General features: G+C 40.6%; 1 protein-coding gene across 1 annotated transcript in view; it reads left to right on the top strand.

Annotated features, from left to right (window-relative positions):
• The window catches only part of slf2 (SMC5-SMC6 complex localization factor 2), an 81144-nt gene extending 64157 nt beyond the window's left edge, over positions 1 to 16987 (top strand). The window contains exons 12-20 of the mRNA XM_033034463.1: positions 109 to 220; positions 2380 to 2556; positions 4986 to 5083; positions 6744 to 6831; positions 9606 to 9731; positions 10936 to 11013; positions 11150 to 11236; positions 12878 to 12946; positions 14578 to 16987. Coding sequence (XP_032890354.1) covers positions 109 to 220; positions 2380 to 2556; positions 4986 to 5083; positions 6744 to 6831; positions 9606 to 9731; positions 10936 to 11013; positions 11150 to 11236; positions 12878 to 12946; positions 14578 to 14715 — 973 coding nt within the window. The 3' untranslated portion in view covers positions 14716 to 16987. The remainder of the gene's footprint in view (positions 1 to 108; positions 221 to 2379; positions 2557 to 4985; positions 5084 to 6743; positions 6832 to 9605; positions 9732 to 10935; positions 11014 to 11149; positions 11237 to 12877; positions 12947 to 14577) is intronic.
• The last annotated feature ends 650 nt before the right edge of the window (positions 16988 to 17637 follow it).

The raw sequence follows: 17637 nt of genomic DNA, 5'->3' as shown, positions 1-17637 counted from the left end.
AGATTATCATTGGAAACTAAGTTGTTAAATGTTTTAAAAACTGTACAAACCATTGGCATAGGCAACAATAATGAGTAGATTTAAAATTAGATATTTGTTTCTTTCCAGGTCTGGGCTCCAAAATGATAAGGAAAATTATACAAAGGATAATGCGCCAACCTCCCAGCAAGAACCCATCTTCAGCTCTCTGCCAGAATTTGGCATAAAGAATGTAGTCAAGGTAAAACTCTTTCATAATTATATTAAGAGGAAAAAGTTATTTGTATTAAAGTTTACTCCAGTGGCACTAATTAGGTTGACTTCCTCTGTCAATCAGGTAAAATTAGTCCTGAGCCAATATTGTCCCACTTGATTCTTTTAAAAGCTCATTCGTGGGTGATTTGCCAATTTGCCTTCTCTTTCCCCTTTGGGGAATTTGTATGTAATGTAAAGATTTCAACAAAATTAAGATAGTACAAAAGTAAGGATATACAAAGACTGCAATGAAAACTCAGATGCATAAGACTTAAGATTAATTGTTCAATTTACAAACCAGCTTGATGTTAAGTTTATCTAAGGTTAGATCATATAAATTGGCAATTTGTTATTCACGATGTTTAACCATGGAGAACTTGCAGTGTCCTCCATAATGTTTGGGACAAAGACCCATCATTTATTTATTTGCCTCTGTACTCCACAATTTGAAATTTGTAATAGGAAAAAAAAATCACATGTGGATAAAGTGCACATTGTCAGATTTTATTAAAGGCCATTTTATACATTTTGGTTTCATCATGTAGAAATTACAGCAGTGTTTATACATAGTCCCCCCATTTCAGGGCACCATAATGTTTGGGATACATGGCTTCACAGGTGTTTGTAATTGCTCAGGTGTGTTTAATTGCCTCCTTAATGCAGGTATAAGAGAGCTCTCAGCACCTAGTCTTTCCTCCAGTCTTTCCATCACCTTTGCAATGTTTTATTGCTGCTTATCAACATGAGGACTAAAGTTGTGCTAATGAAAGCCAAATAAGCCATTATGAGTGAGAAACAAGAATAAAACCGTTAGAGACATCAGCCAAATCTTAGGCTTACCAAAATCAACTGTTTGGAACATCATTAACAAGAAAGAGAGCTCTGGTGAGCTTACTAATCGCAAAGGGACTGGCAGGCCAAGGAAGACCTCCACTGCTGATGACAGAAGAATTCTCTCTATAATAAAGAAAAATCCCCAAACACCTGTTCGACAGATCAGAAACACTCTTCAGGTGTGGATTTATCAATGACCACTGTCCCCAGAAGACTTCATGAAAAGAAATAGAGGCTACACTGCAAGATGCGAACCACTGGTTAGTCGCAAAAATAGAATGGCCAGGTTGCAGTTTGCCAAGAAGTACTTAAAAGAGCAACCGCAGTTCTGGAAAAAGATCTTGGGGACAGATGAGACGAAGATTAACATATCAGAGTGATGGCAAGAGCAAAATATGGAGGAGAGAAGGAACTGCCCAAAATCCAAAGCATACCACCTCATCTGTGAAACATGGTGGTGGGGGTGTTATCGCCTGGACATGTATGGCTGCTGAAGGTACTGGATCACTTATCTTCATTGATGATACAACTGCTGATGGTAGTAGCATAATGAATTCTGAAGTGTATAGACACATCCTATCTGCTCGTTCAAACAAATGTCTAAAAACTCATTGGCTGGCGGTTCATTCTACAGCAAGACAATGATCCCAAACATACTGCTAAAGCAACAAAGGAGTTTTTCAAAGCTTAAAAATGGTTAATTCTTGAGTGGCCAAGTCAATCACCCGATCTGAACCCAATTGAGACTGCCTTTTATATGCTGAAGAGAAAACTGAACGGGACTAGCTCCCAAAACAAGCAAAAGTTAAAGATGGCTGCAATACAGGCCTGGCAGAGCATCACCAGAGAAGACACCCAGCAACTGGTGATGTCCATGAATCGCAGACTTCAAGCAGTCATTGCATGCAAAGGATATGCAACAAAATACTAAACATGACTACTTTCATTTACATTACATTACTGTGTCCCAAACATTATGGTGCCGTGAAATGGGGGGGACTATGTATAAACACAACAGTAATTTCTACATGGTGAACCCAAAATGTATAAAATTGGCCTTTAATAAAATCTGACAATGTGCACTTTAACCACATGTGATTTTTTCTATTACAAATCTCAAATTGTGGAGTGCAGAGGCAAATAAATAAATGCGTCTTTGTCCAAAACATTATGGAGGGCACTGTTATGGAGGGAATCTAATAGACAGATGCAAATCCAGGTAATGTCTTCTGGCAATTTAAAAACTTTTATGCTTTATTGCTCTTGCTCATCTCTTGAGTAATGTGCCTATATTTTTCTTAATACAATTAGTTTCTTCTGCTGTGCACGTCCATTTGCCCTGAAGCATACTCTGATAAAGAATTAGTATTGCTGATAAGCTTGTTGGGGAAGATTGGCCTTGAACGAGAGTTTCAGCTGACCCCGTTGAAAGACTTGCAGTGTTTGCTGGACAATCTTCTCAACAACATCCGACACTGGAGTACGAGGGTAAGATTGGTTTTACTTGTGATGGAATGGTTGTTTTATGACTTTAAAGGTGGTTTAAGTCAATAATATTCTACATGGCTGTTGTTTGAAAGAATCTTTTGTGTATCACCCTTGCTGCCAGAATGTGTGCAACTGTTTATATTGAACTGTTACACGTGGTGAAAAACTCCATTCATTGATTCAGTGTGGTACTTTATAGTCACATACAGAGAAAGCACCCGGAGAAAACCCACGCGGTCACAGAGGGAACGCACAAACTACACACATTCAGCACCTGTAGCCAGGATTGAACCTGGTTCTTTGGCACTATAAGGCAGCAACTTTACTGTCGTGCCACTGTGCCGCCCTGACTTAACTCAGGCCAAAGAACTGCCTCGTGCTACGCCACTCCAGCGTCAGATAATATTGTCAGTTGGCCAGTTATTCATGTGTGGGTGAGACCATCAGTTAGCACGATTGCTGGAGGCTTCAGTTGAGAGCAACCATGCAGCGAGGCGTTCTGTTGTCTCTGCTTCCTCCTTTATTGAGCAAGGAGCTGCTGAGCTCATTTGATCCCCATGTCTGTGGTTTGTAGCAGCTGCATAAAAAGCAGCTTCAAAGAGGTCAGACCAAGGGCTGGAGCGGACACGTAAACTTTATAGTTGGCTATATCGTGTATCGTGCTTCATTCTTTATTTATTGACCATAGACCAGTACAGCACAGGAGTAGACCCTTTGGCCCTCAATGTTTATGCCGAACACAATGCCAAGTTAAACTGATCTCATCTGCCTGTACCTGATTAGACCAAGTCCAAGGCCACATTCACCCTTTACCAGTCTCCGGATGATTTTGCATAGGTCAGAATGAAGCACTGATGTTTTGCCAGTCTTAGCACTGTTAATTCCCCTTATTGTCTGTGGACTGGGCATGTTTCTAATGATCGGTTGCCAATCAGCCTGAGATACCTTTTGCCCCAAATCGGCACATGGTATTCCCAATCTGATCCTTAAACTTCACGTCTCTAGGGGCCTCTGCTGTCTTGGAGGTCACAACAACGCCGAACATTATAGAGCAGGAACGGGCCCTTTAGCCCACAATGTCTTACCGAACATAATGCCAGATTAAACTCATTGCTTCTGCTTGTAGTTTGTCTGTATATTACATTATGTTTCTTCTGACGGTTTTTCATCAGCTACATACTGAGCTCCTCTCAATAACAGGTGAAATATTGCCTGGTTAATGGAATTGGCATGGGACAGATGACCGATTAATCGCAACAAGCTTGATTAGACATGAAAAATCAGTGAATAAAATGTTGTAACTGTTGCTTAACCTCTCCCCGATATCCTGGAGCGGCCATGGTATAGTTGCAACCGCAGTGTTGTAAGGAGAGATCATGTGTTAGGCAAAATCATGTTGTTTGTTTCATAATGATCTACTGTGCTTTAAATGAATACACAGAGGTATCAATTAAACTGATTATATCATCTGTTCTCCACTGGGTCACTGGTGAATTTGTATTAAACAACTTTGTATACAAATAAATCATCAACAGTCAGTGTAGATCTCTTAGCCCTATAGTATTTGGTTTTGCATGAGATTGGTAATGTTATATAACACCACTGAAACCTTGAGTACAGTTGGCCTTCATTGTTCCTGTAAATTCAACTACTGCTGCTCCAACAAACCATCCTTAGAAAAATTACTGCAGCTGCTACTTAGTGCACCAGGGAGTGACCAGGCACCAGGTAGGAAACTTCACCAGTGTACAAGAGTAACAAGATTGCTGAGAGCAGCTTGGAGTCAATGAGCTTTGCGACAGGATAACGGGACCTTCTGCACAACCTGAAGCATTGAAATTGAGTCATGCAGCACAGGAACAGGCCATTTGGCCCAACTTGCCCATGCCGACTAAGATGCTCCATCTGCACTGGTCCCCACCTGCCCTCTAAACTTTTCCTATCCATGTACTAGTCTTAAATGGTGTTATAGTACCTGCCTCAATTACTTCCTCTGGCAGCTCATTCCATGTACCACCACCTTCTCTGTGGACAAAGTTGTCTCTCAGGTTCCAATTATATCTATCCACTCTCACCTTAAACCTATGGCCCTTGGTCCTTGATTCCCCTACTCTGGGTAAAAGACTGTGCATTCATCCTGTCTATTCCCATTATGATTTTAAACATAAATATTAGTCATTGCCAAGAGAGCATTCCAGGGATGTGTAAATTAGTGTTATTCAGCATGGGTGTGAATACATATTTTCTTTCAATTGTCTGCAATGCTCATGTTCACCCAGTTACCTGGATCTTTTGAGCTTTTGAAGATGTTATCATTTTTATTTGCTTGACTTATGTTTGTCGGTGAATCGCATATCTGCAAATATGACTTTTTTTGCTTGAATTTGTCAAAACCACATGCAAACGCAAATTATCTTGGTTTTTAACAGATGTTCGAACTCTGCAAGATAATAAGTGACTTATCAGAACATCATCATAATCTTCTATACCTAGTTCAGCTGTTGCCTGATTGCAGTACGCGAGGAAGGTAATGTGTTTTGCTCAGTGTGAGCTTTGGTTCCGTTTTAAAACTGCAACAATTTACCATGTTTCTGAAGGAAGCCAGGCTCTTTAATTCATTCTGTCTAAGGAAAATTAGGAACTAGTTGTATCTCAGGAATGTAAGTGATCAGTTACTACATAATGGAAATTATTTTCTCTCGAAATACTCGCTCAAAGCTTTCAGACTTGGGCATGAATATGCTACTCAGATACCAAAAACATGCTCTGTCATTTAATTAGATGAACAAGGTGTGTATTTTAACTTTATTTATCCACCTTGTAGCCATTCAGTATGTTCATGTTTTTGGTACCTCCTCCGCCCTGGCTATCAGGCCAGCTTAGTTTAGAGATACAACAAGGAAACAGGACTTTTGGCTCATCGAGTCCGTGCTGACCAGCGATACCCATATACTAGCACAATCCTACACACTAGGGACAATTTGCAATCTTTACCGAAGCCAGTTAACCTACAAACTACGTCTGTGGAATGTGGGAGGAAATCAGAGCAAGGGGAGAACGATACAAACTCCGTACAGACAGCACCCATGGTCAGAATCAAACCCGGGTCTCTGGCGCTGTAAGGCTGCAACTCCACCGCTGAGCCACTGTGCTGCCAGCTGTAGCAAATGTTCTTAGTGTGGGGCAGTAGGATGTCTCCTCCATCTGGGTGCAACCACTAAGAGGGCTACAGAAATTGGAACATTTTAACAATTTACTTTCACCAGATAAACTACTGTTGTCACTTATTGGCCAGACCTGTTAATGAAGGGAATGTGTCATTGTTATGTACATCCCAGACTTAATATTCCCCTCAAAATACATCGACTCACTTTCATTTAAGAAGTTCCATACGCACTCTGTCTGACCACCTTATCAGTAGTATCATTCTGCAGTCAAAACCCAATCTTCTTTGCCATCAGTGATCACCAATTTTTATGGCATCTGTGAACTTAGTGATAGTAAGAACATAAGCACAAAATGCTGGAGTAACTAAGTGGGTCAGGCAGCATCTCTGGAGAAAAGGAATAGGAGACGATTCTAGTTTTAGATTCTAGATTTCAGACATATTTATCAACATGTTTCTCTACTAAAGCGACCCTTCTGTCTTGGGCAGCCTCCATTGCCAGAGTGGGGTGGAATTGGTGGAATAGCACCTCGCGTTCAGCATGGGCAGCTTACAACCCAATCCCTTTTTTAGCCAGTTTTCAATCCAACTTGCCCACATGCCCTAGATACTATCATCCCAGTTCCCTTTTACACCAGTTTGCCACGTGGACCACATCGACTGCACGGAATGCATCCATACCCTCAGTTATCCCTTTGAAATATTAAATCAAATTAGCCTGATAATATCATCCCATAATAAAATCATGTTCACTATCCTTAATTAATCTCTGCCTCTCCAAATGCAGATTAATCCTGCCCCTCAGAATTTAATCCCAATAATTTTTCCTCCCACTCGAGTTAAACTTGTTGACTTGTATGTACCCGCCTTGTCCTTGCTGTCCACGTTGAATATGGGATACGACTGCTTGCTTTTTGTTTAAGATAATGCACTTAATTGCACATTTTTACTTATTAATAAGGCAATAGTTATCTAATTGTACGGGAGCAGATTATAAATTAACAGATCTTTAATTTTCTAGGCAACTCAGGAGGCACCTTAGTTTGGTGATCATTTCAAAGCTGCTTGACAAAGGTCATATGTATATACCGAAGGATCCAGATATAAAGGTATGAATTAATTAAGTCGCCAATTGCGTGTTCACATGTAGAAAGTAGTTTGCCAATCTGAAATTAACCACTGTATTCCGTATATTGTCTTTCCACCCTGTATATTGTCTTTCCACCCTGGGGAAAAAAGGTCTAACTAACTACCTTATCTATGCCTCTTAATTTCATATACGTCTATCAAGTCTCCCCTCAATCTCCAACCTCCCAGAGAAAACAATCCAAGTCGACCCAACCTCTCTCTGTAGCTAAAACCCTGTAATCCAGGCATCAGTCTAGTAAACCATTTCTGCACCCTCTCTAAAGCCTCCATATCTTTACTGTAATTGGTTGACCTAAACAGCATGCAATGCTTCAAATATGAGGAATGTTATTTGAATATTAATACTTCAAATGTCAGAAAAATGTTTACACTTGTCAAGCAAGTATCAAATATTTAAAAGCTGAAAAAGAAGGTGGTAAAGCTACTAGTAAAAGACAAGCATGAGTACTCCATATAACAATTTTATCAATAAGTATTAATATCAATTGCATCAAATCAATAACAATTATCAATGTACTCTATGTACCAATTTTATGAATACAAATGCATTATTATTTTTCAAGATTCCAGATTCTGGAATGGTTCTCACAGATTGAAAGCTAACAAAAATATAACTCTACCGTGATTTTAAAAAAATGAGGGAGGGAGAAGTATATAAATTACGGACCAATTAACTGAACTTGGCAGTAGGAAAAGCATAAGAGTCTCTTATAAAGAAGGTGGTAATGGGACACGCACAAAACAACAATATGATTGCACAGTTGTCATAAACTTCTCACGGCAAATCATTCTTGACAAATCTAGAGTTTGTTTTAATTGTAGCTATTAGGTTTGATGAGGTCAAAATAGTTCTTGTTTACCTAGACTTTGTAGCAGCTGGAAAGTAATATGGAATAAAATGGCCATCTGCTTTGACAGACAAGTAGGCAGAGCATGTTTAAATGATCAGAGATAAAAGTCAGTGTTCCAAATGCCAAGGTGTCCTTGTTTTGTTAATTCACGAAAATTAATGTCCAGGAAGAAGGCATAAAGTGCATTAGTTCTTATTTAAAGTGATTTGGAGTACAAGAAGAGAAATGCCATGCTCCATTTAGAGGAAGCCCTGCTGAGACCATATTTGAAATATTGAGTGCACGTCTGGTCTCCATACTTTGAGAAAGAATATGCCTGTTTTTGAGGCAGTGCAGCAAAGGTTCACAAATTTGAATTCTGGCGAGGGAGTATTTGTCCCGTGAGAGGTAATGTCAACTAGGTCTATGCTCTCTGGAGTTTCTGTTCAAAAGTAGAAAATGCTTTTGGGACATGACAGGATGTTTGCACTGGCTGGGGAGTCTAGGTCCAGAGGGCATCGTCTCAAATCAACGGGTGCCCATCCAAGGCAAGGAGAAGACATTTCTTCATTCAGTGGATGGTGAATCGTTGGAATTCTCCTGCTCAGGCAAATGTGAAGGTGCATTCACTAAGTATTTTCAAGAAAGAGGAAGATAACCTTTTATATATGGGGATATGAAGAGCCAAAGCCATGGCACTGAAGCCAATGATCAACCATGATTTCTTTGAGAAGGCAAAGGGGGTTGTGTGAATTACATCTGCTCTTGAATCTTGCATTATTTGTCTCCTTGTGGAAAAATACTGCATATCACTGCTAAGGCTGCCAGCAAAACATTCTTTCCAATATTGGTTACCTTTCTTTGGAAAGGTTGTCTCACCAGTGATGTTGGAGGCAGATATGACAGTGGCATTTAAGAGGTTTTTAGATGGGAACATGGATATGCAGGGAAAGGAGGGGTATGGGTATACTAGGGGCAGCATCTGCCTACAGTCTGTTTGTTTTTCTATCTTTTTTAAATATTTAGTTATTTTAACTTTTCTATGCGGGGATGGGGGTAGGGTAAGGGGGAAACTGTTTCCCAGTCACTTCCTGTCAAGAGCGCGACTATTCTCCGAGTCGCGTCCTCGCGGCCTACCAACTGGATTGGTGCGGCCTTTCCTGCCGGGGACCGGACCCGAGCTTCAGCAGCAGCGGCGGCGCATCGCTGGATTCACAGCGGAGCGTGCGATGCCTTACCTGGGATCGCCGTGGAAGCTCCGGAGTGTTGGGCCTGCTGCATCTACATCGGAGCTGTGGTCTGCAGAGCTTCCAGCGCAGCCGGCGCTGTCTTCAACATCGTGGAGACCCGGGGTCCTTTGCCGAGGGCCGTCAACGTTGAATCTCCGCCCGGCGCGGCCTGTGGACTTCGGGAGCCGTGGACTCTGGGAGGAGGTGGCCGTCTCGGATGTCCAAGCCGCGGAAGATGTCCTCCAGTCCCAATGTCGGACTTCCATCACCCCGGCGAGCAGGCCTGAACATCGGGCCGGTCGTAGCGGCGACAGAGGGGGTTCGGAAGCCCCCCGACCACGGGAGGACAACGGAGGAGGATGACTGAATTTTGGAGCCTTCCCTCACAGTGGGAAACTTTGATCCCGCTGTGTGGGGATGTCTGTGTTAAAAACTATCGTGTTCTGTGATCTTTATTATTTGTATGGCTGTATGGCGACCACACATTTCACTGTACCAATTGTGTCAATTGTGGGTCAGAGACAAATATGTGTCAAATAAATGTATCTTGTATCTTGATTATGTGCAGGCAGGTGAGATTAGTTTGTTGTATTTGGCACAGATATTGTGGGCCGAAGGGCCTGTTCATGTGGTGTACTTTTCTATGTTTATCGATATCTCTTTTTCTGTCTCCAGATCTCAAATCTGTGTCGATACTTGTATATGATGAAACCATCTTCGTTGTTGAAAACGATTGAAAAGGAAAGACAAGAGGATGAGCACCAGGGAAACTGTACTTACAGAGCTGGATCAGCAGGTATTGTTTGGTCTGCTTTGTCTATGCTGAGTTACCATGCTGACTATATCCTCACTGAGGGGCTCAGGTCTACGAGGCTTTGCAATCATGGTTATTAGATTATTTGCATTAAAAATTCTGGTGGTTTTTCTGTATAACATACCTTCAGATACAGAACATGTCATAGATATGGTGTCCAAAATTGCTCACAATGTTCAAATGCGGCCTTACCAGTGCCTTATAACGTCTCAGCATTACATCCCTGTTTTTGTATACAAGCCCCCTTGAAATAAATGCTGGTATAAACATAACTAAACTTTAAAGAAAGTTTTTAAAATACGATATTTACAAGATCATAAGGCATAGGAGCAAAATAAGGCCATTCGGGCCAAGAAATCTGTTCTGCCATTTGATCATGGCTGATCTATTTTTACCTCTCAATCCCATTCTCCTGCCTTCTCCCCGTGACCTTTGACACCCTTACTAATAAAGAACCTATCAATCTCTGCTTTAAAAACACCCTATGACTTGCCCTCCACAGCAGTCTGTGGCAATGAATTCCACAGATTCTCCTACCTCTGGCTAAAGAAATTCCTCGTCATCTCCATACTAAAGTAGCCATTCATAACCAGCACAATAGCAAATGAATTGGCAGCGGTGCTGACTTTTCTTATTGTTCCAGAATGATAGAATTGGAACTCTGGCTGACGAGGTCCTGTGCAAACTGTGTTTTCCTCATCTTAATTCCATTCCCAGTTGGTTCAAGAATGCGGAAAAGAATTTAATTGCTTAATTTAGCATTCATTTGTCGGATGTGGAAATGGAAATGTTGTGTCTGTGCGGTAATCCCCTCCTGAATTGAGGGTAAAGCACACAGAGCAGCACAGTGGCACAACGGTAGAGTTGCTCTCTTACAGCACCAGGGACCAGGGTTTGATACTGATTACAGGTGTTTTCTGTGCAGTTTGTATGTTCTCCCTGTGTCTCCATGGGTTTTCTCCGGGTGCTCTATTTTCCTCCCGCATCCCAAGACGTGCTGGTTTGTAGTTTAATTGGCCTCTAATTGCCCCCAAGGTGTCGGGAGTGGATAGCTGGAGAACTATTGTCAATGGGCTGATCAATACTCGGCGTGAACTTTGTGGGCCCAAAAACCTGCTTCTGTGATGTAACTGATTAGCTGAACTAATCTTTTTGAAATTGCTTATTAACCACATTAATTTTATTCACTAGGCTTATTATCTATGCTACAACCTTCTGGTCCTGGCCAATGAAGTACTACATACGGACAGTGTTCCTGCCAGTCAGCGGGTAGGTCTTTCTCTTCTATCTATGAGCACTCAAGGGAGAGGAATTGTAGTTCTGCCGTATGTCTATTTTAAAGTTGACTTTCACTGTTATTTTGTGGTAGGCACTTGTTGATGGGTGAATTTTTATTCTATTTCAGGGTCATCTCATGCAGCTCTGCGCTGAAATAGAAAAATACGTCAAATGTGACATAAGGGAAGACCCCAAACTACTCTACCGAAGCAAGGTGTTCTATACTTATTCAGTCTGTCTGCCTTGCAGTTTTAGTTTGCTGAAACTATGGAACTTTCACTGGTTTCTGCTATTTAATATCTATCCTTGTTGTGTTCAATGTGATGCCACTGAACCTGAAGCACAAAGTATGTTGTGTTTCAAACATTAAATCCATTATTAAAGACGCTGGAGATTAGAAAGATGATGGGAGACTTTATTGAAAATAGTGTAAGGCCTGGATAGAATGGGTGTGGAGAGGATGTTTCCACTAGTGGGAGAGTCTAGGACCAGTGGGCACAGCCTCAGAATAAAAGGATGCACCTTTAGAAAGGAGAGAAGGAGGAATTTCTTGATCAGAGGGTGATGAATTTGTGGAATTCATTGCCACAGATGGCTGTGGAGGCCAAGCCATTGGGTATTTTTAAAGTGGAGATTGATACGTTCTTGATTAGTAAGGGTGTCAAAGGTTATGGAGAGAAGGCAGGAGAAATGGGATTGAGAGGGAAAGGTAGATCAGCCATGATTGAACGGCAGAGTAGACTCGAAGGGTCAAATTGCCTAATTCTGCTCCTATGCCGTCTGAACTTACGATGTGGTGAGGCCTCAAGTAAAACAGAAGGCAGCAACAGTTTGTAGAGTTAGTTTGTGAATCATTCTGCTCAAGGTTTCTTGGATTCTGTTAATATCCACAATGTTAGGCATTCATGTAGAAACTCACATGGCCTAACATTAGTTTTGGTAAGATCTTGCGTTTACATGACATTGCTGTATCCCAAACATTATGGTGCCTTGAAATGGGGGGGACTATGTACAAACACAGCTGTAATTTCTACATGATGAAACCAAAATGTTTAAAAATGGCCTTTATTAAAATCTGACAATGTGCACTTTAACCACATGTGATTTATTTCTATTACAAATCTTAAATTGTGGAGTGCAGAGGCAAATAAATAAATGATGGGTCTTTGTCCCAAACATTACTAATTTTGTTTAAGGCTTTTAGATAGGCTCATGCATATGCAGGGAATAGAGAGACATGGATAACAGGCAGGCGGAGGAGATTTGTTTAACCTGCCATCGTGTTTGGCACAGACATTGTAGGCCCTTCGGCTTGTAGGCTTGTTCCTGTTCCTGTGCTGTAGTGTTCTCTATGTTCTATCTCGATGACTGTGATTTAATGCAAATACTATCTAAATTTGTTCATGTTACTTTATAAGGCCACGCTGTGGTTTTCTACATTGATGCTACTGCTTTGTGCCTGTGCTGCAACTTGCATCTTTGTGCAGAAAATGTTGCCTTAATATCAGCATGCATCAAATTCTGAATTCTTGCACATTAAGTGCACAAGTACTGCCATTCTTATAAATTGCAAACCTCCTGATCTGTAAAGGCCTTAAAGGATGGTGACCTTCACAGGGAAACAAAATCCCAGCTCCTGCTGATGTTGTTGGAATGGCTAAGAGTTATCAGACTTCAGCCAGACCATGGCTTCAAACATCCAGTGAAAGTTTTATTAAAGCAAGGTTCCTTCCTGCATCAACTCAAATCCACATGTCAGTTCTTCCACCTTCTTCCACAGGGATAGGTAGCATTAGACTTAAAAAAAAAATTAAAAAAAAGCCTATCCCAAACTAACCAGTGTTTTTGTGTGTAGGTGAAGGATTTGGAAGCAAGAACGCATGCAAAATGGCAAGAGATGCTACAGCGTTCACGGCCAATTCAGGTAATATACGACCCAGGATAAATTAGCTTCAATAATGCAGTTTGGTGGTTAGGTGGGGATTGAAGATTTGCCATATTCAAAGCAGGGAATTATCTTTCCTTGTAAAAACATAGAACTGCAGATGCTGATTAATACACAGAAGGACACACAGTGCTGGAGTAGCTCAGCAGCTCAGATAGCATGTCTGGAGAACATGGTGATGTTTTGGGTTGTTTAGTGTCATGTTCTCCACAGTGAATGATGACTGAATGTTTCCAGCATGTTTTTATTTCAGATTTCCAGCATCTACAATTTATTTAATATTTTAAAGTGGTTGATCGCCACTCATAGTGTCTCTTCCTTATTTGTTTATTTTTTTTCCCCCTTGCATCTAAAACATGAGAGAAATGTTTCGATTAATAAAGAGGAATAAGTGGACATGTTGTAGTAAACCGTCTCAATAACTGATCACGGGGTGGGGGCTGCTGGTGTCCGGTATTGCTGATTACCATAACTGACTAAGGGGGGGGGGGGGGGGTAACGTTAAACCCAAGGCTCAGAGGGAAGAAACACAGCATGGGGGGGTGGGGTTAACAAGAGGGAATTGACGGTGCAGGAGCTGCAGAGCACCTGACCCCACGCATGGTGCGCCAGTGACGGGACGGGTACTCACGCCGCCTTTGTGCTGCTCGCTCTCCACTCCCGTAACTGGAAGCACATCACATGACGCCAGCTTGTTGGGTAACCTGACTGAAACAGGGGGAAGTGGGGGAGAGGGGTGGCAACAGGAGCCTCTGTATAGTGGTCTGTTATTATGTTATTTACTGTCATAAGTGATAGGAGTAGAATTAGTACATTCGGCCAATCAAGCCTACTCCGCCATTCAATCATGGCTGATCTAACTCTCCTAACCCCATTCTCCTGCCTTTTCTCCATAACCTCTGACACCTGTATTAATCAAGAATCTATCGACAGTGCCCTCCATAATGTTTGGGACAAAGACCCGTCATCTATTTATTTGCCTCTGTACTCCCCAATTTGAGATATGTAATAGAAAAGAATCACATGTGGTTAAAGTGCATATTAACATATTTTATTAAAGGCCATTTTTATACATTTTGGTTTCACCATGTAGAAATTACAGCTGTGATTATTCGTAGTCCCCCCCCCCATTTCAGGGCACCATAATGTTTGGGACACATGACTTCACAGGAGTTTGTAATTGCTCAGGTGTGTGTCATTGCCTCATCAATGCAGGTATAAGAGAGCTCTCAGCAACTAGTCTTCTCCTCCAGTCTTTCTATCACCCTTTGGAAACTTATATTAAATTTATCAATATGAGGACCAAAGTTGTGCCAATTAAAGTCAAATAAGCCATTATGAGACTGAGAAACTGTTAGATTCATCAGCCAAACCTTAGGCTTATCAAAATCAACTGTTTGGAACATCATTAAGAAAAAAGAGAGCACTGGTGAGCTTACTAAATCGCAAATAAATCAATGATGGGTTTTTGTCCTAAACATTATGGAGGGCACTGTATCTCTGCCTTAAAAATATCCACTGACGGCCTCCACAGCCTTTTGTGGCAAAGAATTCCACAAAGTATTTTGCAAATCCATCCATTCCTGACATGTTGTATGATCTCTCTTCAGGGAAAACTCCATGACTATTGGGAACCTTTGTTTGAAGATCTGAATTACCCGAGTCAGTCGTGCGGTCTTGATGAGGAAACGGAACACTACAAGGTTCAAGGACTTGCTGGTTGTGATAAAGATTTGGACTTTCCTTAGTACAACAAACATAACTTTTTTTAACGATTATAAAGCCTCTGACTTGTTTATATACAATGTTTAGACCTTAAGTTTGTGTTCTGGGTTTATTTTTGTTCTTTATTTTTGCACATGAACCAACAAGTGGTGTTGTGTGCCAAGTAACTTTTGTTATAGATGTTAATGTTTTTGATAGTTTAGCTCTGTATCAAAGGATATATAAAAAAATATTTTGTGATAATGTTAGAGATCGAGTTTATTTATATAATTGCAGCCATGTTTGCAGTGTTTTGTAGTATCAATTTTATTGCTGTACATAAAACTTTGACCCTTTTTGTAATGTCATTTTTATTGAACATTGAAATTGTTATAATTGAACTTCTGAAGCATTCTACTTGAAAATGTCAATTCTTTTCTCTTTTGCTTTATGCCATTTGGAAATCAAATTTCAATTCAGTGGACTGCTTCTTGTGGAAGATGCAATGAATTCACAGATTGCTGAGCAAAATGTTTGCAAGCTGCACGTTTTATCCGTACTGAAGCGGCAATTTTCCCTCTCGCCACTTTAACTTTGTCGTGCTAATTGAGTTTGCACTCACATCTCTCTCGCCATTCTTGGCATGTCTTTACATTGTAGCCTGCAGCACTGGCATACACTTTAAAATGTTTAGAGATGGTTAGGAATTTTCACGTCATGGCTTTTTTGTTTCCTCCGCTCCGTTCTCCAGTGTCATTCTTTTTTGTCTGCGCTAGTTTGTGCTCAGATGAATTTGTTGCCTGAAACAACCAGTCGACCCATTAATTTATAACATTGTATAGAAGAAAAGGCTGGTAAGGTGAGTCACCTGTCATTAACGCACCTATTGGTTCTTGTATCGCATACCTAGAGTTGGGGGTCTTGAGTTGTTTTTATTTATCACTTGGCCCCTCAGCTGAGTTTTTTGCCTTGCAGCTCCTTTACCTAGCATGTAATTTATGTATGCGTTGTAAATTTATATCTGTGCCCCATCTTTTCGGGTAGCAAATGAAAGAATTTTGATTTTTTTTAAGGCAATTTTGTAAGATTTGTAACTGTTAAAGGAAAGTATTAAATGCTTGGTTATGTTTGTGGAAAGTGCTGGATTATTCACTACATGTCTGTCTTGTATTTATACTTTTGATTTCTAATCTAATTAGTGCAGGGTGCTAGAATTTCATCTCAAGAACTTCTAACAGGAGCAAACTGCTGCAATTCCCACTTTACATCGTAAAGTCAAAAGGAGTTACGATTTTGGATGTCTCAGCAACTAAGCCAAGGCCAGTTTATTTGCAAACTGTGTGTATGTATACAAAATAAAAGTGAGTGTCATAATGCTGCCTTTAGCTGAGCAGAGTGCATGAATAGGAAATGTTGCCTACCAAAATCAATTTTCATATTACTGAGAATATTTGTCATTTTATTGGCCAGGAACATTCTTGCCCAAAGCAAATTTTCTTTTACCTCAAGATTGGAGAGGACAAACTAATTGCCGATGTGAAGCATCCGCTTGAGTGAGAACAGCAATACCTTTTCTGCTTGGGCTTCGGAAATGGAGCGTGGCTTGGGAATCTTCATTTTTGTTTGTAAGAAAAAAATATATAAGATGCCATCATATATTTAGGATTTACACTTGTTTTCTTGGGCACGAAGCTATGACTTGGAGCTACCTCACTGACATTCCAGGGCGTCTGTAGGTTAAGACTAGCCATGCTAGTTAACATCAACCCCTTAAAGCAACTTGGCAAAACATCTCCCTATGAGATTGAATGCCTTGAGATTGGACTTAGACTTGTGTTTAACTAACTGTATAATTTCTCTAATTTCAATATATCAGTAGTAAAGTGTTTTAAAATCTTTCTTAGCAATAAAATAGTTTAAAATGTGGCACATTTGCTCAGGAATAGATTCTGCAATTGTATGGTGTACTGAAGAAGAGGAGTGAGCTTGGAGATGTGCAGAAATGCCTTCAGGCTATCTGCGTATTACAAATGACTGGTTTTGTGGTCTGGCATTGAGTCTTTAACCAAAGAATACAAGATTAAGCTCTCAACTGTTAGTTGATCTACCTCAGGACAGAACTGAATCTTTGGTCAAAGAACGTGTCCTCAGGAAACGTCTGTAATAATTCTGCCACCCTGCACTTCAGAAATGTATAAAAGACTTAATATTATTTTTCTGCTTTAACACATTTGCATTTTTTTATTTTTTTTAAACAATTCCTTTATACACAAACAATTTGAGTTATTTTGGCAAAATAAAATTTCAATATGATTACCAAGTGTTTGTGTTGCTTTGTGACAGTTCACTAGATTGTCTTAATCAAAACATCGGAAATAGCAGGAGGGCACAAAGTGCTAGAGTAACTCAGTTGGTCGGGCAGCATCTCTGGAGAACATGGATAGGTGACATTTTGGGTCAAGATGCTTCTTCAAAAACGTCACCTTTCCGTGTTCTCCAGAGATTCCTGACCTGCTGCGTTACGTTTGTGTAATGACCAGCAGCTGTAGTTCTTTGTTTCTATACTAACAAATTGCAGAAGGGCACCATTTTGCCTTCTACCATTCAGTAAGTTCATGGCACATCTTTTACCTCTGTCACTTCCCTGCCTCAGTTAATTGATCTCTCATTCAACGATAACCCTCTTCTACAGAGAATTGCAAAGTTTCACTACCCTCTAGGTGATAAAATCTCTCGTCCCGTTTCTGAATAGCCAACCACTTTGGAGACTGACCACTGGTTCTTTATGCCCCAGCCAGGGGAACATCATCTCTATGCCTACTTTTTCAAGCCCCTTAAGAATTTTATTTGTGTCAATAAAATAAATAAAATTTGAATGAAAAGGGCACTGCTACCTCATCTCTCCTTTATCTTTAGAGATACAGAATGGAAACAGGCCCTTCGGCCCACCAAGTCCATGCTGACCA

Source organism: Amblyraja radiata, chromosome 15 (assembly GCF_010909765.2).
Source record: "Amblyraja radiata isolate CabotCenter1 chromosome 15, sAmbRad1.1.pri, whole genome shotgun sequence".
Taxonomy (NCBI): domain Eukaryota; kingdom Metazoa; phylum Chordata; class Chondrichthyes; order Rajiformes; family Rajidae; genus Amblyraja; species Amblyraja radiata.
Note: the sequence above shows the minus strand (reverse complement) of the source record. Positions and strands in the feature narration are given on the sequence as shown.